The sequence below is a fragment of the Macaca nemestrina genome, chromosome 15 (genome assembly GCF_043159975.1).
Source record: "Macaca nemestrina isolate mMacNem1 chromosome 15, mMacNem.hap1, whole genome shotgun sequence".
In the NCBI taxonomy this organism is placed as follows: Eukaryota; Metazoa; Chordata; class Mammalia; order Primates; family Cercopithecidae; genus Macaca; species Macaca nemestrina.
In genome coordinates, this window is record NC_092139.1 from 106,210,349 (window position 1) to 106,237,725 (window position 27,377).

A 27,377-nucleotide genomic window follows, 5' to 3' on the forward strand; every position below is an offset into this window, starting at 1 on the left:
TTTCTCAACCCTCTTCCCCTCCAGATCCTAAACTCCTTCCTCTAGGACCAGGCTGCTATTCGGTACCAGTGTATACAGGTATCAGTATGGCCATACCAGCTGTTAAGTTATTAAAATACTTTCATACCAGTTGCTAAGTAGCTAATCTTAGCATCCTTGCCAAACAAGTTGTTGCATATTTGCAATATATAACTATGTGTTATTTCTACTTTCAGTTTCTAAAAATAGTAGCTAACAGAGAAGGAACTTGATTTTTGTGGAATGACCGAATATCTATGTATCTTTCAACATTCTAGTCATACCTCTTCATCTTGGAATCCTGGTTCTTCCGCCACAACTTGATCCTCCTTCATGTTGAAAGGTGAGCAAAAGAAAAATAATCACTTCTGGGAAAAAAAGAAATATTATGTAAGAAGTAGTCCTTTGTCCAGGGGCCTCTGATTTCATTTCAAAGTCACCAAGGACTAGAAGGACAATAAGAGAAGCATTTAACTTGGAAAGACTAGGCCAGTCTATCTTCTTTCTGCGAGGCATGTGGCATTATTTCTTGTGTGTGTGTTTGTGTGTGTGTGTGTGCATGTGTGTGTGTGCGTGTCCCCACATGCACACAGGTGCCTGAGGGGCAAATTGGGGGGTGATTAGTTTCTTCTCTTTCCCCAACAGTGATCACTTATCATCTGGTTTCCATTGCACAGCTAATCATGACTTTATTACTGCCTTGAAATGTTATTTAAAATTGCTTATTGCTTTTAATCTTTCTTGTGTATGTTTAACAACAAAACTCTAAGAACCTTGACAATATATCATTCTTCCTTGTGTCCTCCCTGGCACCTCCAACTTTGTCCTCAATAAATGGATTTTATTTTTCTCATCTATGATGAATGCCTTCCTGTCTGCTGATTATGAATGGGTACTCCTGTAACACCTACCTTTTTGTTTCATAGAACATTAGCTATACTTTCTTTCACAGTATTTACTAGTTTCATGATTTTTTTTAAGATTTAAAAATATGGTGGGCCGGGCGCGGCGGCTCACTGCCTGTAATCCCAGCACTTTGGAAGGCCAAGAAGGGCAGATCACAAGGTCAGGAGTTCGAGACCAGCCTGGCTAAACCCCGTCTCTACTAAAAATACAAAAAAAAATTAGCCGGGCATGGTGGTGGGCGCCTGTAATCCCACCTACTTGGGAGGCTGAGGCAGGAGAATCGCTTGAATCTGGGAGGCGGAGGTTGCGGTGAGCCGAGATTGTGCCACTGCACTCCAGCCTGGGCGACAGTGAGAGGCTCAGTCTCAAAAAAAAAAAAAAAAAAAAAAAAAAAATTGGTGGATCATAATATTATAGTAAGGCTGATAAGCAGTTACAGTTTTTAACATTGTAGACCCAAAGAGAAATCTCAGGAATCCACAAGGCGTGATTGTGTTTATTACAATAAAATGCGGTACAAATAATCATTTTTCTTGGTCGATTCCATTTCCTCATTTGATACCAAAGTCAGGGGTTGGACCTTAGAACAAAGGGAACGAACTATTAATACGAAGGCAGGAGCAGGGTCCTACCACCCAGCACCTCAAACCGCAAAGGATGGAAGGCAACCGAGACCGTTCGGATGGGATCTTCGGGGACACTGTCCTTCAGATGGCTAGCTATGAGTACCCCAATTCCACATTTACTGTCCCCATCGAAGAAAAAAACATCCATTTCTTCTCCCCGTGATGAAATGAAAAGATTGTCCCCCATCTCTCAAAGAGCCGTCGATGGACTGAACGGTTGGCTTGAAGGCAGGGCTCCCCAATCCCCCGGTTTAAGACCACCCAGCTGTCCCCTCTGGTGGGGGCAGCAGCGCGGTCGGGTCGCCCTCGACGCCTCCCTCAGCAGGAGGCCTGGGCAGACCCCGTGCGGCCGCCGGACATTTTCCTGACAGGGGATTCCCTGGTCAGGAGGATGAGGCGGGCTCTCCTAGACTTAGGTCCGATTAGATTGAAAATAAGGAGGTTGGAAATCCCTCAAGGTCACTAAAATTCCTCCCCAGGGGTCGGAGCGGAACGCTCAGAGTCGCTAGCCCGGGAACCCCAAAAAAAAGAGCGAGAAAGGGAAGCGCGCCTTCTCAAAACGAGCGTCCGCTCAGTCTTCGCACGCTGTCCGTTTATGCCACTTACCCCCCTCGTACCCACAGTCTCCCCGAGATTTTCAAGGTGAAGCCCCTCTGCCCCCGCCCGACCTTTCCAGTCCTCAGCTGACAGGATTCTAACTCGGGCCCAGAACGCGGAGCCTGGAAACCCGCGCGCCGTTGACCACAGGGTTTGGCGCCAAATGAGGAAGGCGGGGGGAGGACCAAGGGGCCGGGGCGGGGCGCAGAGTGAGGAGGCGAGGTGAGGGTGGAAGGGCAGGGAGCGGGCGGGCCCACAGCGGGCGACGCGGGGAGGGGAGCTATGGGGGCGGGGCGAAGAAGGAGGGGCGGGGGAAGAGCGGGCTCACAGATGGGGGAACCAGAGGGCGTGGCCTGCAGGGGGCGTAGCGAGGGGAGAGTCGGGGCAGGGCGCAGGGCGAGGGGGCGGGGCGAGGACTGAGGGGCGGGAAACCAAGAGGAGCCTCCGGCGCGTGGCGCGCTGAGGTGAGGGAGTGAGGGAGGGGCGCTGTGGAGGGAGCGCCCTGAGGAGCGGGGCCTTGAAGGGAGGAGACCGTTGAGCTGGGGCGTCCCTCGAACTGAGCACCTCGCTAAAGTCCGGGAGAGGACCCTGAGGCAGGGGTTCTGAGGAGGACGCCTTGAGTCGGGGGAGGGGCGCTGAGCAGAGGTGGCTGACGTTGGCAATAGGTCTTGGTCGCGAGGGTCGCAGATGGAGCCTTGGGTTAGAAGGTCGAATCCGGGCCCCTTTCCCCCCGCCGCCGCTGCCCATGACTTCTCTTTCGCCTCCGGGTTTTCATGCCTGGCTTCAGAGTTTGGCCGTGCTCCCTCAGCGTTCCTAATTTCCCACTTTCTGACTCTCACCATTTGCCACTCTTGTCTGTGATTGAGATACCCAAGGCCCATTCAGGATGGAGAGTAATTTTTTTCTCTGTCTTAACTTGAAGTTTTAAATAGACCACAGACGCCAAGTATATTTTGGTTCGGCTTTTAAATAGAAGTCGCAGGCCAGCCTTCGTGCCAGCAGCGCCATCGCTGGCAGCGTCCTCCTCCTCCCCTCACGCGGAGACTGACTTGAGGAGAGTCAGGAAACATTTGAGAGAGCAGCTGCCGAGGTGGAGGCTGTGATGTATCTTGGATGAATCTCTGTGCAAACAGTTCTTTGGGTTCAAGACCTAGTACAGGGCGATCCTTTTTTGTTTTTTCTGTCTGAATCATTTTGCTGGAATAAATAGCAAAACATTCCCACAATAGCAGTTGGCATTTTTGTGTAGGACGCTCCCCCGCCCCCAACAGGTGGATCGTTTCAAGATCCAACAAATAACTGCCATTGTGCTTCCAAATCTGTTATTTTCGCCCAAACATAGCCGTCCCTGTTATATGGAAATGAATGCCCATTTGGGGAAGGAACTGGATAGTGATGAAAGGCTTTCACTCTGAGGCCTCACCTAAATAATTATGGGAACTTTTGAGCAACTCGTTAGGTGAAGACATCAACAGTCTACAGAAGAGCTGCAAAGAGCACAGCAAGATGATTTAGGGAAATATAACATATGTAGTTTGGTGTAGTGACAGCTGGGAGAGAGAAATGTTCATAATATTTGAAGGTTGTGTGCAGTACACTTAAAGAAACTAAAATGAGCTGGGTAATGACAAATTCATGAAGGGAGGAGAAAGATCTTATTTGGGTATCATATTGATGGTTAGAGACAACTTTTAAAATGTTTAAAACAACGACAAACTCTGGGGCAGTTAAAAAGTGCACATGAAGACCTTTCCACTCAAATCGGAACCAAAAAAAATTAGTCTTTCGTATCATACAAAAACTCTGAATATCATGAAGGTGGCATTTCAAATCAGTGGAGAAATGATGAATTCAGTGAATAGTGTTAGAACAACTAGGTAACCATCTGGAAGAAAAATAAAATTGGAACCACACTTTACACATTATACCAAAATAAATTCCAGACAGATAAAAAAATTAAATCTGAACAATAAAATAATAAAAGTACTAGAAGAAAATATGGGACATTCAAAATTACTTTGTAATAAGGAACATCTTTTTAAGTATGATACAAAACTCAGAAGCCATGAAAGACTGATAATAAGTGGCTGGGTGCGGAGGCTCACGCCTGTAATCCCAGCACTTTGGGAGTCCAAGGCAGGTGGATCACGAGGTCAGGAGTTCGAGGCCAGCCTGGCCAACATGGTGAATCCCTGTCTCTACTAAAAATACAAAAATTAGCCGGGCATGGTAGCACATACCTGTAATCCCAGCTACTCGGGAGGCTAAGGCAGGAGAATTGCTTGAACCCAGGAGGCAGAAGCTGCAGTAAGCCAAGATCGTGCCACTGCACTCTAGCCTGGGAGACAGAGTGAGATGTCTCAAAAAAAAAAAAAAAAAAGGAAAAGAAAAATTGATAAGTATGCTTATATTTAAAAATATATATCCTGCATGGCAAAATGGTACTTTCCTATCCACAATATAGACCATGGCAAACCAGAGCTTTTGTGTCAATTATTAACTGGATAACATAGCTTGCCTAATTTTTCAAATCCTTCAGGAAGTCCACAATTTCTCTATACAATTTTAAAATTTTATGTCATTTTTATAATACTTTAAGAAATAAAGAAATAGGCAGTGGGATTATAGTTAAGACCTGAAGTTTAAACTATTACACTTTACTGCCCCTCTGTGGACAGTCACCTTATAACCAAATAGAGGCACAGGATTCCAGCGCATATAGTTGGGCTTCTACAAAGTGATGCTTGCTGATACATATTCTTGAAATTTCAAGAGCTTGAATTTGAGAAATGCTTTAGTAGAGAACTAAAGAATGAAGGCTCATCACGTACAAATTTCACTGGGTAGAATTCCCCTTAAACATATTTGTTTGTTTTGTTTTGCTTTTTGTTTTTGAGTCAGGGTCTCCCTCTGTCACCCAGGCTAGAGTACAGTGGTAAGATCTTGGCTCACAGCAGCCTCAATCTCCCAGGCTCAAGCGATCCTCCCACCTCAGCCTCCCAAAGATCTGGCACTACAGGCACAAGCCACCACATCCAGCTAATTTTTTGGTATTTTTTTTGTAGAGATGTGGTTTCACCATGTTGCCCTAGTCTCAAACTTCTGGGCTCAAGTGATCCTCCTATCTCAGCCTCCCAGAGTGCTGGGTTTACAGGCATGAGCCATTGTGTCCAGCAGTGTTCCATTTCTTTATCTCCATTTTCAAATAATTTGCCTTTAAGAATAAGGTACTTGTAGCCTATTGCTGAGACGTGTACCTCTTAGTGGCTCCTTCCCCTGGCTACATAAAGGCTTAAAATGACTGCTGTTTGTAAAGAGTCGATTAAAATTTTAACCTAGGGCCTTACATTATTCACCTCCAGTTACAAGAAGGCATGGGGGTGCCATAGGAACGCATGGGAGGGACATCTTATTCAGTTTGTGGGTAACTGGGGAACATGGCATTAGAGGCTGACACCCATGAGTAATTCATTAGTCAGGTAATAAGAGGGAATAAGTACTAACTTAAGAGATTGCATTTAGCTGGAGTTCAATACTTATTTGGAGAATGAATGACTAGTAAAACACCTCTTACATTTGCCAAACTTTCTCTTTTTTTCCTCAGTATTCTAGTTCCATCAATCTTGTCATGCTGTTTTTTCTTACACTTCTAGATTACATAGACATTTCAAATATTGTGTTTCTTGCCTCAGCAGAGGGAATATTCTGAAAGATACTAATTCTGCAGTGTGTGGATTTGCATTAACCTAAAGGGGTTTACTATAGGTTTACAGAAAAAAACAGAAAAGTAGAAAGAAGAAAAAAAAAATCTGTAAGATTATGAACCAAAAAATCAAAAACCAAAGTTCCCATCTTTATTCGAAGCAATGATTAGCAAAATAAAAGGCAAAAGTTGTATATAGTTTTGAATATGTACTTCTTTTTTTTTTTTTTTTTGAGACTGAATCTCACTCTGTCACCAGCCTGGAGTGCAGTGGCATGATCTCAGCTCACTGCAACCTCTGACTCCCTGGTTCAAGCGATTCTCCTGCCTCAGCCTCCTGAGTAGCTGGTATTACAGGTCCATGCCACGATGCCCAGCTAATTTTTGTATTTTTAGTAGAGACGGGGTTTCACCATGTTGGCCAGGATGGTCTCGATCTCCTGACCTCATGATCTGCCCTCCTCAGCCTCCCAAAGTGCTGGGATTACAGGTGTGAGCAGGTAATTTCTAATCCTACTTTTTCAGTTGCCTAGTAAGCATTTTTCCATGTCTTAAGCATAATTTTAAATGGTTGCATAATATTTCATTGAATGTATTATTAACAATTTCCCTATTATTGGACATTACTAATTAGTGTCAGCATCTTTTTGCATAGTTTATTTTTTAGGATTACTTTTATTTATTTATAATAAAAAAAATAGAGATGGGGTCTCACTATGTTGCCAAGGCTGGTCTTGAACTCCTGGGCTCAAGCAGTCCTCTCACATTGGCCTCCCAAATTGCTGGGATTACAGGCATGAGCCACTGCACCTGGCTGAGGATCCCTTTTCTTAGGGTAGATTTCTGGATGTATAATCATTGATTGAAAGGACAATTTTAAGGCTATTGATAAATATTTAAAGCTCATGGAAATATTTGGTTGTACTAGTTTCCATGTCCTGGCAAAGAAAGAGTTGGTTATTTCACAGCTGTTACAGAGCTCACGGTCTAGTAGGAAAGATAGATTTTATACAAAGAACTATATAAGCAGAATTGTGAAAAATACATTAAAGGAAAAATAGTGTGCACTGTGCTAAGCACACAGATAGAAAGGTGACTAAGTCTCTGCTGTGGAAAGCAACAATGCTTGGGAGACGCAGACCCATAAACAGGTTGTTCCTTTAAAAATAATTTTTTTAGGCCAGTTGCAGTGGCTCACGCATGTAATCCCAGCACTTTAGGAGGCCAGGGCAGGCGGATCACGAGGTCAGGAGATCGAGACCATCCTGGCAAACATGGTGAAACCCCGTCTTTACTAAAAATACAAAAATTAGCTGGGTGTGGTGGAGCATGCCTGTAATCCCAGCTACTCAGGAGGCTGAGGCAGGAGAATTGCTTGAATCAGGGAGTCAGAGATTGCAGTGAGCTGAGATCATGCCACTGCACTCCAACCTGGCAGCAGAGGGAGACTCCATCTCAATAAAAAAGAAAAACCAAAAAATTAAATTTTTATTTTATGTAAAAAGAGTTTTTTTCTTTCATTGAGTGGATGCCTTGGATAATCTATTCAAGGAAGATCACTTAGTCCAACTTAATGAAACCTATATCCTTTGTGTACTGACTGGCAGCACACATTAAGGCCATCTTTTTTTTCTTTTTCTTTTCTTTTCGTTTTCTTTCTTTTCTTTTCTTTTCTTTTTTTTTTTTTTTTTTTTTTTTTTTTTTTTTTGAGATAGAGTCTTGCTCTTTCGCCCAGGCTGGAGTGCAGTGGTGCCATCTCGGCTTACTGCAACCTCCGCCTTCTGGGTTCAAGTGATTCTCCTGCCTCAGCCTCCTGAGTAGCTGGGATTACAGGGGCCTGCCACCATGCCAGCTAATTTCTGTATTTTTAGTAGAGACAGGGTTTTGCCATGTTAGCCAGGCTGGTTTGGAACTCTCGACCTCAAGTAATCCGCCTGCCTCAGCCTCCCAAAGTGCTGGGATTACAGGCGTGAGCCACCGTACCCGGCTGAGGCCGTATTTCTGAATCAGACCTTGCTGGTTTGGGCAGACATGACAAGAGCACGAACACTGGCCAAATTTTCATGGGTGGCTCCAGTAGAGCTGCTGGTGACCTATCTTGCTTTCTGTTGTACGTACGGAAGAAAAAGGCATAAACAGGTCATTCTAACCTAAGTGTCGTGATTAACAGTTGATACTCACTTCAGTCTTAGTCTGTCCTTTTTTTTTTTAATCATGTTTTCTTCCCTTGCACCTTTTAAATTTCATAAATATAGTTTATTTAACCATAATCCAATATACCACAGCCAGGTGGCTAAATGTCCTGTTATTGCTCACATGCTACCAATTTCTGTTCACCTACTTGAGTACTGTTCTGAGAAAAAATTAGACTCCATGCAAGTTCTAGAAAAATCTATCCAAGTTCTAGATAAATGAAATGTCAGGGCAAAAACTTGACTTATTGTTGGGTGCAATGGCATGCATTTGCAGTCCCAGCTACTCAGGAGGCTGAGGCAGGAGAATCGCTTGAACCCGTGAGGGGGAGGTTGCAGTGAGCCAAGATCGCACCACTGCACTCCAGATTGGTGACAGAGCGAGACTCCATCTCAAAAAAAAAGAAAGAAATTAAATAGTAAATATTTTCATTTACATATAGGCTTTAAAGGAACACATTACTTGGAACAAGATTTAAAGAAGTACAAATATCTAGGCACAAATGAATTTCTGGTTTAACTTAAACTTCTTTTATAAATAACCATTTATATAAACTTTTAATATATTGATATATAACATACATGTATAAGATAGACAACAAATGACAAAGCCCAAAAGGATTTTATATATACATAAATATAAACATGTATGTGTTTTATACATATTTTATGGGTTATATATACACATAAAAGTTAAATATAAATGTTTTACATATTAAATACTGTATATTATGTGTGTATATATATTTACACACGTATATATACACACACAGTCACGTGTCACTTAACAGTGGGGATATACTCTGAGAAATGCATTACTGGGCGACTTGGTCATTGTGTGAACAGTATAGAGTGTACTTACACAGACCTAGTATACTCTGTGCTATACCTGACTACAGGCCTAGGCTACATGGGATAGCCTATTGCTCCTAGGCTATAAGCCTGTACAGCATGTTGCTGTACTGAATAATGTAGGCAACTATCACACTATGGTAAATATTTGTGTATCTGAACATATCTAAACATACACAAGGTACAGTAAAAATATAGTATAAAAGATTAAAAAAAGGCTGGGCGCGGTGGCTCAAGCCTGTAATCCCAGCACTTTGGGAGGCCGAGACGGGCGGATCACGAGGTCAGGAGATCGAGACCATCCTGGCGAACACGGTGAAACCCCGTCTCTACTAAAAAAATACAAAAAACTAGCCGGGCGAGGTGGCGGGCGCCTATAGTCCCAGCTACTAGGGAGGCTGAGGCAGGAGAATGGCGTAAACCTGGGAGGCGGAGCTTGCAGTGAGCTGAGATCCGGCCACAGCACTCCAGCCTGGGTGACAGAGCAAGACTCCGTCTCAAAAAAAAAAAAAAAAAAAAGATAAAAAAACAGTACAACTACATAGGGCACTTACAATAAATGGAGCTTATAATAAATGGGCATTTATAATAAATGGAGCTGGAAATTGCTCTGGGTGAGTCAGTGAGTGAGTGTGAAGACCTAGGACATTACTATACACTACTGTAGACTTTATAAGCACTGTACATTTAGGCTACACTAAATTTATACAAAAATATTTTTCTTTAATAATAAATTAACCTTAGCTTATTGTAACTTTTTTATTTTATAAACTTTAATTCTTTTAAACTTTTAAACTCTTTTGGAGTAGCTTAAAACACAAACACATTGTATAACTATACAACAACAATATTTTCTTTCTTTATATCCTTATGAGTTTTTTCTATTTTAAAAATGCTTCTTTTTTTTTCTTTTCTTTTTTTTTTTTTTGAGACGGAGTTTCGCTCTTCTTGCCCAAGCTGGAGTGCAATGGTGCCATCTCGGCTCACTGCAACCTCCGCCTCCTGGGTTCAAGTGATTCTCCTGCTTCAGCCTCCTGAGTAGTTGGAATTACAGGCGTGTGCCACCACGCCCAGCTAATTTTTGCATTTTCGGTAGAGACAGGGTTTCACCGTGTTAGCCAGGATGGTGTCAATCTCCTGACCTTGTGATCCACACACCTCAGCCTCCCAAAGTGCTGGGATTACAGGCATGAGTCACCATGCCTGGCTTTTTTTTTTTTTTTTTTGAGATGGAGTCTTGCTTTGTCACCCAGGCTGGAGTGCAGTGGCACTATCTCGGCTCACTGCAACCTCCGCCTCCCAACTTCATGCAATTCTCCCGCTTCAGCCTCCCGAGTAGCTGGGATTACAGGTGTGTGCTACCACGCCTGGCAAATTTTTGTATTTTTAGTAGAGACAGAGTTTCACCATGTTGGCCAGGCTGGTCTTGAACTTCTGACCTCAAGTGATCCACCTGCCTCGGCCTTCCAAAGTGCTGAGATTATAGACGTGAGCCACCGTGCCCGGCCAATTTTTTTTTTTTTAACCTAAAATTTATTTGGTTAAAGATGAAGACACAAACACACACAGTAGCCTAGGCCTACACAGGGTCAGGATCATTAATATCACTGTCTTCCACCTCCACATCTTTGTCCCACTGGAATGTCTCTAGGGTAATCACATGCATGCAGCTGTCATCACCTATGATAACAATGCCTTCTTCTGTAATACCTCCTGAAGGACCTACCTGAGGCTGTTTTACAGTTAACATTTTTTTTAAATAAGTGGGAGTACACTCTAAAATAATGATAAAAACTGTAAGATAGTAAATACATAAACCATACCCAAAGAACACTGAAAATTAAATAATTAAATAAATAAAATATAAACCAGTAACATAGTCATTTATTACCATTACACCCGTATTGTGTACTATATTTTATATGATTGGCAGGCAACACAGTACGTTTGTTCACACCAACATCACCACAAACACGTGAGTAATGCGTTATGCTACGACATTATGAAGGCTAAGAGTCGCTAGGTGATAGGAATTTTTTAGCTCCTTTATAATCTTATGGGACCACCGTCATATATTCAGTCAGCTGTTGACTGAAATCAGCTGTTGACTGAAACATTGTTACGTGGCACATGACTGTATGTATGTATACACATACATACATATATATACAATAGTCATTTTGGGCTTTCTCAGTTTTTCAGTCCAAATTGGAAAACCTTTTTTTTTTTTTTTGAGACAGAGTCTCGCTCTGTGCCCCAGGCTGGAGTGCAGTGGCGCGATCTCGGCTCACTGCAAGCTCTGCCTCCCAGGTTCACGCCATTCTCCTGCCTCAGCCTCCTGAGTAGCTGGACTACAGGCACCCGCCACCGCGCCCGGCTAATTTTTTGTATTTTTAGTAGAGACGGGGTTTCACCGTGTTCGCCAGGATGGTCTCGATCTCCTGACCTCGTGATTAACTTCAGCACATAGCTGTCCAAGAGAGGCTTGCTATGACAGTTTATTTTACCAGCATTATTCAACACTGCTCAGTTCCACGTCTCTGATGGATATAAGGACAGGTACCTGCCTTCAAGGAGCCATGAGTCTAGTAGAGAAGACAATGCAGAAACAGATAATCACCACACAAGGCAGGATAAGAGGGATTAGACATGCAGCTGGGAACCAAGTAGAGCTCCCTCTGGGATTGCAGGGATGGTGGCCCTTGGTTTGGGGCTGGATCAGAGAGGATTTGTTAATTGGGCAGGGCGGGGAAGGCAGAAGGAACACAGAGGCTTATTTGGGGAACTGCAAGTGGTTCTGCTGGAGAATTTTAATTTCAAAATTAAAGGAGAGAGGCCAAAAGGAACGAGTATTTGTTGAACACCCAATAATGATCACGATAGCCAACAAATGCTGCACTTACCATGTGTCAGGCACTGTTCTAAGTGCCTCCCACAGATTCATGCATCCACTCCTCACACAGATACCATGAGGCAGGAACAATTATCACCCCTATTTACATGATGGAACTGGGGCGCCAGGAGGTTAAGTAACTTGCCTGAGGCTCACAGTCTGGCACCAGTGTCCATTCTCTTAACCGACATGCTAAACCATTATATGGCAGGTCTGTATATTCATATCTTGACTTTATTTTCCTGTCATAAGTACACATAGGAGCAGCAATTAAGCCAGATGTACAGCACACTTCAGCCATTCACTAGCTGTGTGGTCTTGGGAATATTATCTAACCTCTCTGTGCCTTAGTTTCGTCATCTGAAAACCAAGAATAGTATTGACACTGAGTTGTGAGAATTAAATGGGTTAATACATATGAAGTATGTGGGCTCCTGTGTGGAGAATTAATTGGAGGGGCAAGAGAGAGGGCAAAGAGAATACTAGGAGAATATTGTATAACAGAAGTCCCAAGCCAGGAGTAATGGTGCTTTAAACAAGAAGACCCTCAATTTGAAAATGGGGTAAATTGTACCTCATTCACAGAGCTTTAGTGAGATGAGAATAAAACAGTGTGTAAAATATGCTTAGAAGTGTCCATGGTAAATGCTTTTAATTTTAAAAATTATGGATAATATCAAATATACACAAAAGTAAAACAGTATAATATTCCCATCACCCATCTTCAACAATTTTCAACATATGGTCAATCTTGTTTCACCTATACCTCCATCCACTTTCTCTCTCCCATATTATCTGAGTACAAATTCCATCAATCTTATAATTCCATCTGTGAATATTTCAGTATATATCTCTGAAATGTAATAACTCTTTAAAAAATATAATAACCATAATGCCATTATCACACCTAAAAATAATTTTATATATAAAATATTTAGGATTCAAATATCCATTTGTCTCATAAATGCCACATTTTATTTTATTTATTTATTTATTTATTTTTGAGATGGAGTCTCACTGTGTCGCCCAGGCTGGAGTGCAGTGGTGCAATCTTGGCTCACTGCAAGCTCTGCCTCCCAGGTTCACGCCATACTCCTGCCTCAGCCTCCCGAGTAGCTGGGACTACAGGTGCCTGCCACCATGCCCAGCTAATTTTTTTTTTTTTTTTTTTTTTTTTTTTTTTTTTTTTTTAAGTAGAGACTGAGTTTCACTGGATTAGCCAGGATAGTCCCGATCTCCTGACCTCATGATCCGCCCACCTCGGCCTCCCAAAGTGCTGGGATTACAGGTGTGAGCCACCGTGCCAGGCTCAAATGCCACATTGTAAGTTTGTTTCAATGGGATCCAAACAATGTCCACATGTTGCAATTGATGTCTTCTTCTTCTTTTTTAGAGATGTGGTCTCATTCTGTCACCTAGGCTGGAGTGTGTAGTGGCATGATCATAGCTCACTGAACCCTCCAACTCCTAGGCTCAGGCAATTCTCCCACCTCAGCCTCCCAAGTAGCTAGGACTACAGGCGTATGCCACCTTGCCCCGCTACTTTTTACTTGTTATTTTTGTAGAGACGAGGTCCCACTATGTTACCCAGGTTGGTCTCACCTCCTGGGCTCTAGGAGTTCTTCCACCTTGGCCTCCCAAAGTGCTGGGATTACAGGCATGGGCCATCATGCTTGGCAACTGATGTCTTCTTTTAAGTCTCTTTTAATCTATATATTTCCTCTCTCTTTTTCCCTTGAAACTTATTTGTTGAAAAAGATGAAACCATTTGCCCTGGAGTTTTCCATAGCCTGGATTTTGCTGATTGTATCCCCTAGGTGTCATTTACCATTTACCATGCTGTCCCCATCCTCTGTATTTCCTGTTATGGTAGTTGGGTCTAGAGTTCAGATCACATTCAGGTTTACTTATTTGTAAGACTATTTGATAGGTGGTCTTATGGTCTAACATCAGAAGGCATTTAATAGCTGTTTGTCTTTTGTGATGTAAGCAGCCATGGATGATCAACCTAGATCCATTAATTCATTGGGGGTTGCAAAATGGTGATAATTTAAGTCTATCATTATTTCTGAATTTATTAGGTGGATTGTTTCTAAAGACAAGCTTCTCTTCCTCTACTATTTGGTCACCTGGTAATATAGTTCATATGGGAATGGTAAGATAAATGCTTATTAAATTTACTTACCAGTTTTCAAAATAATGAGGTGGTTCCCTGGCATCCAATTAGTTTCTTCCTTTCCCCTTTCCTTTCCTTTTTTTTTTTTCTTTTGAGACAGTCTCACTCCGTCACCTAGGCTGGAGTGCAGTGGTGCGATCTCAGCTCACTGTAACCTCCGCCTCCCAAGTTCAAGTGATTCTTGTGTCTCAGCCTCCCGAATAGCTAGGATTCCAGGTGTGCACCACCATGCCTGGCTAATTTTTGTATTTTGGGTAGACAGGATTTTGCCATGTTGGCCAGGCTGGTCTCAAACTCCTGGTCTCAGGCAATCCACCCACCTTGCCTTGGCCTCCCAAAGTGCTGGGATTACAGGTGTGAGCCACTGCACCTGGCCCAGGTTATTTTTTTTCCATACATGGTCTTGCTCTGTCACCCAGGCTGAGTCCAGTAGCACAATCATAGCTCATGGCAGCCTTGAGCTCCCAGGCTCAAGTGATCCTCCCACCTCAGCCTCCCTAGTAGCTGGGACTATAGGTGTGCACTACCACATCCGATGAATTTTTTATTTTTTGCAGAGGCAAGGTCTCATGCCCCATTTGGTCTCAAACTCCTGGCCTCAAGCAATCCTCTTGCCTTAGTCTCCCAAAGTGCTGGGATTACAGGTATGAGCCACCATGCCTGGCCTGTTGGTTTTTTAACAAAGCTTTATTGAAGTATAATTGACATATGAGAAACTGCACACATTTAAAGTGTGTTTAGGTGTGTATACACCCATGAGCCTTTCACCACAATCAAGATAGTAGACATATCTGTCACCCCCAAAAGTTTCTTTGGGCCTCTTTCTAACCCCTTCCAGCTTCCCTCCTATCCCCTCTCTAGCTATCCCTCCTGTTCTTCAGGCAATTGTGTGTTCTAAAACATACATTTCATCATCAATTCATAAGTAATTCAAAATCAGGACTATAGGATTTTAACTTCATCTCTTCTAGTTTAACATTTGAATTTATTTTCTTCCATGCTCAGAATATGGATTTTCAGCAACACTGGGGATGACAGAATTAGAATATCATACAATTACCCATTTGCTTTATCCCACATTATAGCAAATGCTTTTTAAATGTTAGTTACCTTTGATGCTCTACCCTCTTCCCTTATAAAGGGCAAATAATTCTTTCCCATAATTTTCCGTTCTAATATTTACAAAGAGCAGAGACAGGTTTTTTCATCATTAACATCCTGAGAGGCCTACAGTTCTGAGTCCTCAGTAATTTCTGGAAAGGGTCCATGCAGGGATGATCTTGGATTGTGCAACAAATGGTCCTGAGAGACAGAAATGCAGTTTGCCCTGGGCTTAGAAAACAAGGAGACTTTCTTGCTGTATGGGGGCTAATGGTAGCAGCGGATAGGTAAACAGGCAATTACAATCTACTATGGTAACTGCTGCCATAATGGGATGGCACAGAATGCTGTTGGAGCATAACGCAGTGGAGCACTTGTGCCTACCTTGCTCCTGGTATATTAGGGAAGGCTCCCAAGAGGAGGGGACATTTAAGCAGGGTCCTGGAGGAAGAGCAGGAATTAGTGATGTTGGCAGTTAAAAAAGAGGAGGGAGGAGAAGGCATTTTCAGGTACAGAAGCAGCAACAGACAAAAGGTCGAGAAATAGGAAAGTGTGGTTCCTAGAGAAACTGCAAATGAAGAGTTGACGATGACTGGGGTAGTAAAGGGAAGGCAAGAGAGTGCTCTGCTTATCTGTCCCACATGGTGCCTTGTACTTGGCAGGTGTTCAACATGTTCTGGTTTCAGAAAACTACACTTTTTTTTTTTTTTTGAGACGGAGTTTCACTCTTGTTACCCAGGCTAGAGTGTGACGGTACAATCTCAGCTCACTGCATCCTCCACCTCCCAGGTTCAAGCGATTCTCCTGCCTCAGCCTCCCGAGTAGCTGGGATTACAGGCACCCGCCACCACGTCTGGCTAATTTTTTTGTATTTTTAGTAGAGATGGAGTTTCGCCATGTTGGCCAGGCTGGTCTTGAACTCTTGACGTCAGGTGATCCACCTGCCTCAGCCTCCCAAATTGCTGGGATTACAGGCGTGAGCTACCGCACCCGGCCAAGAAGAGCACACTTTATAACAACAATAACAACAATAACAATAACAGCTTGTGGCAATTACAAAATGAAAAGTACTGTGCCAAGAACTTTGCATAAATTATCTCATCTAATCCTCACAACAACCCTCCTAGATAGGCGTTCCCCTTCTGCAGTCAAGAAAGCATGTTCAGAAAGGTCAAGTTGCAAAGCTACTATGCTGAGTCACACATCCATATGGTGAAGCAGGGCAGGGATTCAAAGGCCCAAATTTTCTCATGCCAAAGCCTGAGCTCCTTCCCTCTTACCTTTCCTTCATCCCCTTTTACATGGGTAATAGCCTCCAAGGGGGTCACCTAGAGTTCTACTCAGGATTCAAGTGAAGATGTGTATCTGAGGGATGAGCTATGTGTCCCAAGATCTGCTTATCTGCTGCTTGGTTTGGGCCAACAGCCATCTGCACCATTTCTTTCCTCTTGGCTGTGACAGGTGAACTGTTCTAGCACAGACCAGGTCACTGCCCTGTGCCTTGAAGCTCAAATGATAAAACCTAAGCCCCTCAGCCCAGCTGCTGGTCCTTTGGCAAACCAACCCCTGTGCCTGTGCCCCTCAGTGAAATATCTTCTGTCCCAAAGGGCTGCTGGCACACTGGCTTCACCTGTCTTGGTTTTTCTCAGATTCCATGCAGATCTCTATCAGAGCATTAATGCATTTACTGGTTTACACATCCTTCTCTTTCTTCCAGATTGTGAGCCTCATAAGGTCAGGGACTGTGTATTTATCTCCGTATTCACAGGGCCTGGTGCAGGGATGGTACAGAATAGACATCTAGCAAATACCTAATCATCCCCACCAAGCCCCAGTTTCTTCCTAGGAGAAAACGGAGGTAACAATATCCATCTTGTGGGGACACCAGGAAGGTTAACTGAGATAATGTCTAAACCAGGCTTAGCAGAGCATTCAGCACATAGTAAGTACTCAATAAATGACATCGCCTATGATTACTATTATATTATTATGCTATACAATAATAATAATAAGCCCAGGTGCGGTGGCACACTTATAATCCCAGTGCTTTGGAAGGACGAGACAGGAGGATTACTTGAAGCCAGGAGTTTGAGACCAGCCCGGGCAACACAGTGAGATCCCATCTGTACAAAAAGTTTCTTAAAACATTAGCCAGACATGGTGGCGTGCCTGTAGTCCTGTCCTAGCTACTTGGGGGGCTGCAGTGGGAGGATCGCTTCAGCCCAGGATTTGAGGTTGCAGTGAGCTATGACTGTGCCACTACATTCCAGCCTGGACAACAGACTGAGACTCTGCCTCTGAAAAAATTAATTTTCAGTTAGTTAAAATTAATTAAAAAAAAATTTTTTTTTGAGATGGAGTTTCACTCTTATTGCCCAGGCTAGAGAGCAATGGCACAGTCTTGGCTTACTGCAACCTCTGCCACCCGGGTTCAAACAATTCTCCTGCTTCAGCCTCTCGAGTAGCTGGGATTACAGGCGCCTGCCACAACGCCCAGCTAATTTTTGTATTTTTAGTAGAGACAGGGTTTCACCATGTTGGCTAGGCTGGTCTTGAACTCCTGACCTCGTGATCTGCCCACTTTAGCCTCCCAAAGTGCTGGGATTACAGGTGTGAGCCACAGCGCCTGGCCTAATTTAAATTTTTTTTTTTTTTTTTTTCTTTTTGAGATGGAGTCTCGCTCTGTCGCCCAGGCTGGAGTGCAGTGGCCGGATCTCAGTTCACTGCAAGCTCCGCCTCCCGGGTTTACGCCATTCTCCTGCCTCAGCCTCCTGAGTAGCTGGGACTACAGGCGCCCACCACCTCGCCCGGCTAGTTTTTTGTATTTTTCAGTAGAGACGGGGTTTCACTGTGTTAGCCAGGATGGTCTGGATCTCCTGACCTCGTGATCCGCCCGTCTCGGCCTCCCAAAGTGCTAGGATTACAGGCTTGAGCCACCGCGCCCGGCCTAAATTTTTTAAATGAAAAAATTAATTTACATTTAAATCCTGACTTTGGCCATGGTAGGAGTGAACTTTAATATTCCTTGTCCCATGAACTGGGACTGACTAAATGTGTCCCTAGTTGCAGTATTATTTTTTTTGTTTTCTTGTTTCTATTTTAGATTAAATCAGACAACATGTGCATGCTTTACCTATAAAGTTTCTCTCAATTCTTGGACAAAGATTCACTCAAATGAGCTGGAAGGTGAGACATCAAGGATGAATACCTCCTTTTTCTGTGTTGCTTTTGACATCTTAGTGATCTCTGCCTCTCTGTGGGTGAACCATAAAGACACCAACAGAAACATTAAAAAACCAGTTATGATCAAGAGAATGAAAAAGGGAATCCCCAGGATTATGTGAACAGTTTAGAAATTCACTCAGGTGAAGCAGGTGAGAAGGCTGAGAAATGAAGGTGAAATTGACAGACTGTGTCAAGTGTCTGCATGAACTGGGAGATTTATACAACCAATGGATAATTTGGAGATGCACTGTGGTAAATACAAAAGAAAAAAAAAAAAACAAAAAACAAGCAAGAGAACAGGCAAATTGAGATGAATAAATAGACTCAGTTCCAGGGATATCAAGACTTTTACAAGAAAGGAAAAAATAACTATAGTACACTTTATGGCTCAGCTGGCAATAATGTTATGGTATCATTATGCTGCTTAGTGATCCAACCAAAATTACAATATAAACCCATTGGGAGGATGGGAGATGGGAAGTGTGTGCATGTGTGAGAGAGAGCCCGGCCCTCATCTTTCCTACTGAGAAGTCAATAGATAATGCCTAACATGGAAAAATCAAGAGGAAGCTGGGTGGGGCGCAGTGGCTCATGCCTGTAATCCAGGCACTTTGGGAGGCCGAGGCAGGTGGATCACCTGAGGTCAGGAGTTCAAGACCAGCCTGGTCAACATGGCAAAACCCCATCTCTATTAAAAATATAAAAATTAGCCAGGCATGGTGGCAGGTGCCTGTAATCCCAGCTACTTGGGAGGCTGAGGCAGGAGAATCACTTGAACCCAGGAGGTGGAGGTTGTAGTGAGCCAAGATCACGCCACTGCACTCCAGCCTGTGCAATAGAGTGAGACTCCGTCTCAAACAAACACACACACCACAAACAAAAAAGAAGAAGCTGCAGCAGTGTGGTATTTAGATATACAGTGGAGAAAAAATACCAAAATGATCAGTTAAAAAAGAGGAAAGTAAAAAAAAAATAGAGGAAAGTGTTGTGGGGGAAAAGGAAAAGCGGCCTAGAGGAGTGCAATTTTTTGTAACAAGCTTTGTAGAACTATTAATTTGATAATTTGATAGGCGCTTCTATTATGCTGCCTCTGAGCCTTTGCCCCCTGCTCCTCTAACCACTGGGCTTGCCGGCCTCTTTCCAATATGCCCTCCTTCCGCCTGGCAAACATCTTGTCTTTTCTAAACTCGGCCCATGGACATGACATCTGTAAAGTGTTTCTGTGTGACTCCCAGGCTTCTGCCTTCATTTTCCTTTGTCCAATACTTAGAGCATTTAATGTGTTGATACGTCTGTCTTCCCTCTACCAGATGGTGACTCCCTTGAGAACAGGGACTGTGTCTTATCTAGTGTTAATTACCCAGTGTCTACAGCAGAGAACTTCAGAAACCTTTCTAAACCTGGGCTTGCCGCTGTGTAAAATGCAGTGCATAATCCCTACTTCATATGGCTGGTATGAAAGTTTAACCTTTGTATGAGGTCATATTTGTAACGTACTTACCAACGTGCATTTAATAAAATACTGAGTGAAAGAGTAAATGTATGAATACATGTAGTGACCCAAGCACCAACTCTCTACTCCTGCTTTTCACTCAGCCTAGAAAAACTACAATGGAATCTTTCCCCTATGGTGAAATCGTGATTCCTATTTCTCAGTCTTTGGCCACAATTTTCTTATTTTCTTGTTCTTCCACTCCACCTCATAGCAGAAATATCACAGATTCTGTAGGCGCTTCCTGGTTCTAGGTTGCGGAGCTCCTCAGGGCTTGGTGAGTGGAAGGAAATGTTCAACTTCTGCTTCTCTTCTCTTTTCCTCTCCTCCTTTCCCCTCCTGTGGGTGAAACAAACAAATAAAAACAAAAATTAATTTACAAATGTAATTTCTTCAAAGACTGCATGTGAGCAGTGGCGTGGCCAGTGGTGATCCTTGTGTGCATGGAATATTGAGGGCGTGCTCCTGCCTCCAGAGAAAGTGGTCGAGTAGGACAGCTGGCATCCACGGCTTCCACATCCCCGGTGCCTCCACCCTTCATTTTTCACCAGTACTGACAGGAACACTGCTGCATGGGATCTGAGCTGGGCCCCACAAACCTCTAGGCAGCAAGCAGGTACTACCCCATTGGAGGTGACATCCCTCTGGTGATGCTGAAAACCTGGATTGTGTTTTCTAACTCTGTGTTCCCTACTGCTTTACACCTCCAGATGTGAATCTTCAGAATATTATATGCTGGGCTATGGCATGGAGACTAGTCTCACAAGCCTAAAGGACTTCCTTTAATATTTCACGAAAGCATCACATTTCTTTTTTTCTTTCTTTCTTTCTTTCTTTTTTTTTTTGAGATGGAGTATCGCTCTGTCACCAGGCTGGAGTGCAGTGGTGTGATCTTGGCTCACTGCAACCTCTGACTCCCGGGTTCAAGTGATTCTCCTGCCTCAGCCTCCCAAGTAGCTGGGATTATAGGCATGTACCACCACGCCAAGCTAATTTTTTTTTTGTATTTTTTTTTTTTTTTTTAGTAGAGACGGGGTTTCACTATGTTGGCCAAGATGGTCTTGATCTCCTGACCTTGTGATCCGCCCACCTTGTCCTCCCAACCTGCTGGAATTACAGGCGTGAGCCACCGTGCCCAGCCTATACTTCTTCTATTTAGGTTCACTGTCCTTATTTGGAAAGAACATGCTACAACTTGAAGGAGAAATCATAAGACATACTAAAAAGTATTTTGAAATAAAAACAAAAACATAACATAATAAAACTTATGGAATAAAGCAAAAGCAGTGCTAAGAGAGAAATTTATAGCTATAAATGCCTATGTTTTAAAAAGAAGAAACATCTCAAATCAATAACTTCACTTTATGACTTGTAGACTTAGCAAAAGAAGCACAAACTAAATCTGAAGCTGGCAGAAGGAAGGAGATTAAGATTAGAGCAGAGGACATGAAATAGAGAATAGAAAAAATAGAAGGTCAGTTGAAGGAAACAAAATGTTAGTTATCAATAAAATTAACAAACTGAGTTTGAATGACTACCAAGAAAAGGACACACATAGATGAAAATGGGAACATGATTACCGACCTTACAGAAATAAAGCTTGTAAGAGAATACAAATGCCAATAAATTACATATGCTGTATGAAATGGAAAACTTCATAGAAATACACAAATTACCAAAACTGACTCAAGAAAAAAATAAAAATTCTGCATAGACTTATAACAAATAAAACAATTGAATCAATAATCAAAAATCTCCCTTTGAACAAAGAAAAGTGAAAGACTACAGGGCTTCATTTGTGAATTCTACCAAACCGTTAAGGAAGAATTAACACCAATTTTTCTCAAGCTCTTCCAAAAAATAGAAGAGCAAATAGTTTTTCATAGCTCATTTTATGGGGCCGGCATCATGCTGATACCAGAATTAGAAAAAGAAATGACAAGAAAAGAAAATTATAGACCACTATTCCTTAAGAATACAAATGCAGAGATCTTCAACAAATACTAGCAAACTGACTCCAACAGACTATTAAAAGGATTATACACCAGGACCAATGGGATTTACCCCAGGAATCTGAGGGTGGTTCCCCTCAGTGAAACACAAATGGATCAGGGTATAGAGCACAATAAAGGAATGAAGAGAAAACCCCACATAATTATCTCAATGATGCAGAGAAAGCATTTGACAAGAACCAACAGCATTTCATGATAATAAACACTCAGAAAAAATAAGAATACAATGGAATTACTCTAACATGATTATGGACATTTATGACAAACCCACAGATAACAGCACACTCAATGGTTAAAGACTGAAAGCCTTTCCCTAAGACCAGGGACAGGACAAAATGCGTCCTTTCACTGCTAGTATTCCACTTTGTATCAGAAGCTCTAGACAGATAATTAGGCAAGAAATAAAAGGCATCCAAATTGGAAGTGAAGAAGTAAAACTATCTCTATCTACAGACAGCATGATTCTATATGTAGAAAATGCCAACACAGCAAGACCCTGTCTCTACAAAGAAATTTTAGCCAGGCGTGGTGGCTCATGCCTGTAATTCCAGGACTTTGGGAGGCTGAGGTGGGTGGATCACCTGAGGTCAGGAGTTTGAAACTAGCCTGGTCAACATGGTGAAACCCTGTCTCTACTAAAAATGCAAAGATTAGACGGGTGTGGTGGTGCGTGTCTGTAGTCCCAGCTACTCAGGAGGCTGAGGCAGGAGAATCATTTGAACCTGGGAGGCAGAGGTTGCAGTGAGCCAAGATCGCGCCATTGCACTCCAGCCTGGGTGACAGAGCAACTCTGTCTCAAAAAAAAAAAAAAAAAAAAAAAAAAGGGCTGGGCGCCATGGCTCACGCCCGTAATCCGGCACTTTGGGAGACTGAGATGGGTGGATCACGAGGTCAGGAGATCGAGACCATCCTGGCTAACACAGTGAAACCCTGTCTCTACTAAAAATACAAAAAAATTAGCCGGGCATGGTAGCAGGCATCTGTAGTCCCAGCTACTCAGGAAACTGAGGCAGGAGAATGGCATGAACCCGGGAAGCGGAGGTTGCAGTAAGCCGAGATCGCACCACTGTACTCCAGCCTGGGCGACAGAGCAAGACTCCATCTCAAAAAAAAAAAAAAAAAAGAAAAAAGAAAAAAAGAAGAAAGAGGTTATAGGTTTAATTATATTCCCCAAAAGACATGTTAAGGTTGTAAACCCCAATACCCATGAATAACACCTTTTTTGGAAATAGTCTTTGTAGATGTAATCAAGTTCAATGAAGACATTAGCGTGGGCCTTTATCCAATATGACTGCTGTTTTTAGAAGAATAGATGCAGACAGACATGAAGAAGGCCAGGTGATGACAGAGGCAGAGATTGGAGTGAGGCATCTACAAGCCAAGGACAGCCATGGACTGTTGGCAACCGCACGAAGCTAGGGAGAGGCAAAGGAAGACTACCCTGAACCCTGCAGAGGAAGCATGGCCCTGCTGACACCTTGACTTTGGAGTTTAGCCTCCAGAACTGTGAGAAAATACATTTATGTTGTTTGAAGAAGAAAAGAAATATATATACAGATGCCAAGAGGCGAATAAAGAAAGATAAGAACATTAGAGGATCAATCCAGGAGGTCTGACAATTGACTATCATAGTTCCAGAAATAGCAAAGAAAATGAAGGGAATTTTCAAAGAAATAATACAAGCAAAAATCTCAGAATTGGAGGACTCTGCCCTCTGGACTGAGAGCACTCCCGACCTCAGTGACGCATATTAAGAAAAGGACTCATACCAAAGTATATCATTGGGAAACTTCAGGATACTAAGAATGAAGACAGGCCGGGCGCGGTGACTCAAGCTTGTAATCCCAGCACTTTGGGAGGCCGAGACGGGCAGATCACGAGGTCAGGAGATCGAGACCATCCTGGCTAACATGGTGAAACCCCGTCTCTACTAAAAAATACAAAAAACTAGCCAGGCACAGTGGCGGGCGCCTGTAGTCCCAGCTACTCGGGAGGCTGAGGCAGGAGAATGGCATGAACCCGGGAGGCGGAGCTTGCAGTGAGCTGAGATCCCGCCACTGGACTCCAGCCTGGGCTACAGAGCGAGACTCCGTCTCAAAAAAAAAAAAAAAAAGAAAAAAAAAAAAAAAAGAATGAAGACAATATCCTAAAAGTTCCCACAGGGGGAAAAACAGTGACCCAAGAAGCCATAGGAATCAGAATAGCATGAGACTTCTCAGCAGCAAAAGTAGGACGCAGGAAAAATTTTCCAAAATTCTGTAGAATATTGACTTTTAACTTAGAATTTTATTCCCAGCAAAACATTTGCCAAATATTAATCAAGAACAAAGACATTTTTTCATATCTGTAATCCCAGCACTTTGGGAGGCCAAGGCCTGAGGATCACTTGAGTTCAGGAGTTGCAGACCAGCCTGGGCAACACAGCAAGATCTCATCTCTTAAATAATTTTTAAAAAATAGAACAAAGGGCCGGGCATGGTGGCTCACACCTGTAATCCCAGCATTTTGGGAGGCCGAGGTGGGCGGATCACCTGAGGTCAAGAGTTTGAGACTAGCCTGGCAAACACGGTGAAACCTCATCTCTGCTAAAAAAAAAAAAAAAAAAAAAAAAAAAAAAAAAAAAAATTAGCTGGGCATGGTGGCACGCACCTTTAGTCCCAGCTACTGGGGGAGGCTGAGGCAGGAGAACTGCCTGAACCCAGGAGAAGGAGGTTGCAGTGAGCCAAGATCGTGCCACTGCACTGCAGCCTGGGTGACAGAAGGAGACTCCATCTCAAAAAAAAAAAAAAAAAGACGTTTTGGACATGCAAAGACTCAAATATTTCCCATATGCCTTTTTTGTTGGGAACTACTAGAAGATGTACTCCAGCAAAGTGAACATGGCTTTTTAGGTCAGGACTATGAGACAGACTTGGGCTGTCCATGGCCCTGAGGCAGAGGCAGCTTGAAAAAGAATTCAGCCCACAGAAGGGAAAAGGATCAAGAGACAGAGAAAGAGCCTGAAAATATCAAGTTCTTAGGTTTAATATGCCTGCAGATGGCCTGTCATGGCCTTCCCAGTTATTTAAGCTGCTACATTCTCCTTCCATTTAAGCTAGTTTGAGCTGGCTTCCTGGCACATGCAACCAAGGAGCTCTGTCTCATACACTTCATAAAGTACATAGGCCAATGCTTGGTATAGGGGAAGTACAAATCATTAGTAGTCCTTACTATCACCAATAATAACACTAAAACTAAAATGAGAGTAGTGTGAGTAATACATAAAAGTGAACTTTTTTTTGAGATGGAGTCTAGTTCTGTCTCCAGGATGGAGTGCAGTGGCGTGATCTTGGCTCACTGCAACCTCCGCCTCCCGGATTCAAGCAATTCTCCTGCCTCAGCCTCCCGAGTAGCTGGGATTACAGGCATGCCCAGCTAATTTTTGTATTTTTAGTAGAGGTGGGGTTTCACTATGTTGGCCAGGATGGTCTCCATCTCTTGACCTCATGATCTGCCCACCTCGGCCTCCCAAAGTAGTGGGATTACAGGTGTGAGCCACAGTGCCTGGCCATAAGTGAACTTTTATATGCTCTTTCCTATGTTTTAAGAATTTTCCAGCCTGGGCAACACAGTGAGACCCCCATCTCTACAAAAATAAAAAATGAGCCGGGCGTGGTGGCACACACCTGTGGTCCCAGCTACTCAGGAGGCTGAAGTGGGAGGATTGCTTGAGCCTGGGAGGTGGAGGCTGCAGTGAGCTATGATGGCACCACTGCAGTCAGCCTTGAGGAGACAGTGAGACTCTGTCTCAAAAAAATAAAATAAAATAATTCTTATTCTTACACTGTTCACACTTCTACATTCCCCATGGTTTTTGTTCGAACAAACTGTAAAAGAAACTCAATTTCTCTCTGGAGACTTCCCTTCATTTTTTTGTCAGGTGATTCCTCATTGAAGGCTGAAGGTGGGACGAACATGTGGTTTGCCTTTTTTTTATCTGCTGCTTTTTGATCAATATTCTTCATTTCCCTGAGGAGAAAGCACAGAGACATATAGAAAAAGGCTGGAGTAATTAACATGTCCTCAATGTTCTGTATGTCCTGTAAACTGATAGATCTGCGTGACCATTTACAAAGCATATATTGAAGTATAACGTAGAAACTAGGAGTGCACAGATTCTAAGTGTGCAGCTCATGACATTTTCATATACTGAACACGTCCATGTAACCAGCACTCAGAATGAGAAAGAGAACGCTGCCAGCTCCTTAGAAGCCGCCTCATGTCTCTGCTCAGTCACTATCCTACTTCCTTAAGAGTAACCCTGCCTGGATGTCTAGCAGCACAGGTGTGTTTTAAGGCACCATTTTTATCTGTAGACAAAACTTTGAGAATCACTTTATTAATATAAGGCATGATGAGCTTCTCAACAATATCTTTTCTTTTTTTTTTTTTTGAGATGGAGTCTCGCTCTGTCACCCAGGCTGGAGTGCAGTGGCATGATCTTGGCTCACTGCAATCTCCACCTCCCAGGTTCAAGCGATTCTCCTGCCTCAGCCTCCTAAGTAGCTGGAACTACAGGCGCCTGCCACCACGCCCGGTTAATTTTTTGCATTTTTAGTAGAGATGGGGTTTCACAGTGTTAGCCAGGATAGTCTCGATCTCTTGACCTCATGATCCACCCACCTCAGCCTCCCCAAGTGCTGGGATTACAGGTGTGAGCCACCGCGCTCAGCGCTGTTTAATATCTTAAACAACAAAAAGTGTAATGTATTTAGCAATGCAACTTCTAACGCACAGTTACAAACTTCCTCCTGGCAAAAAAAATCTTTACTATGATAATTCACCTAATAAGAATTTATTTATTAAACAGGAGATCCTTTATTTCTGAAATGTATAAGCTGTAAAGTTAACCCTGGATATTCTATGTGAATTTAATGTTAACTTTAAGCTAGTTCTGAACTTCAAAACGTTCTGGCCATGGAATGGAAGGGTTATTTGCAACTTCTAGAAGAAATACATTTCTTTGAACTCATCTTCCTTTGAACTGGATGAAATGTGGACCTGGTGGCTGGAACTTGAGCAGCCGTTTTTCACTATGAAGCTAAATCATGGGCTGAAGCTAGTGGAGCAATATGATAAAAGATCTTGGCCGGGCACAGTGGCTACTGCACTCCAGCCTGGGTAACAGAGTGAGACTCCATCTCAAATAAAAAAAAAAGACCCTGTCACTATGAACTTTCATATCTACTGGAGTCCTTGTAAATGAGAGAAAAGAAATTGTAATAAATTTTAGCCACTGTTTGAGTTTTTCTGTCATTCTAAGCCAAACATAATTATAACTGATACAATTACCTACCTATGGGCCTAGTTCTGAGAAAAGTCTTTACAGACCTTAATTTATTTGATCAATAAACCCCTACAAACTAGGAAATACTATCAAATGACTGAAGTGCAACAAAACAACTGAGGATCAGTGAGCTATGTGCAAATAACCCTTCCATTTTTTATTCCATGACTAGAACTTAGCCCCATACCAGGACCTACCTGTGGCCTCAAAAAGGCAAAAATAGTTTAATAGTCCATGGTAACAGAACCAGTAAGTAAA

The 27,377-nt window shown here is 42.9% G+C and overlaps 2 protein-coding genes and 1 long non-coding RNA gene across 19 annotated transcripts in view; 1 reads left to right on the top strand and 2 right to left on the bottom strand.

Annotated features, from left to right (window-relative positions):
- LOC105464450 (DNA meiotic recombinase 1) overlaps positions 1-2,394 on the bottom strand; it is a 52,635-nt gene extending 50,241 nt beyond the window's left edge. The window contains exons 1-2 of one of the 6 annotated variants that reach the window (XM_071080592.1): positions 2,157-2,394; positions 303-386 (exon numbers count right to left, since the gene is read on the bottom strand). In XM_071080592.1, coding sequence (XP_070936693.1) covers positions 303-353 — 51 coding nt within the window. In that variant the 5' untranslated portion in view covers positions 354-386; positions 2,157-2,394. Of the gene's footprint in view, positions 1-302; positions 387-1,566; positions 2,131-2,156 lie in introns of those variants that run through there. The other 5 variants (XM_071080591.1, XM_071080589.1, XM_071080590.1 and 2 more) reach the window with 5 other exon arrangements.
- On the top strand, positions 23-955 carry LOC105464449 (uncharacterized). The gene is made up of 3 exons (XR_976829.2): positions 23-78; positions 297-361; positions 664-955. It is a non-coding gene; the product is annotated as an uncharacterized lncRNA (long non-coding RNA).
- An 8,971-nt stretch (positions 2,395-11,365) lies between the features above and the next one.
- The window catches only part of LOC105464444 (family with sequence similarity 227 member A), an 80,131-nt gene continuing 64,119 nt past the window's right edge, over positions 11,366-27,377 (bottom strand). For 6 of the 12 annotated variants that reach the window (XM_071080598.1, XM_071080600.1, XM_071080601.1 and 3 more), the window contains 2 exons: positions 25,695-25,801; positions 13,020-20,119 (listed from right to left, as the gene is read on the bottom strand). In XM_071080598.1, the coding sequence (XP_070936699.1) occupies positions 20,049-20,119; positions 25,695-25,801 (178 nt within the window). In that variant the 3' untranslated portion in view covers positions 13,020-20,048. Of the gene's footprint in view, positions 11,480-13,019; positions 20,120-25,691; positions 25,802-27,377 lie in introns of those variants that run through there. The other 6 variants (XM_071080594.1, XM_071080593.1, XR_011614156.1 and 3 more) reach the window with 5 other exon arrangements.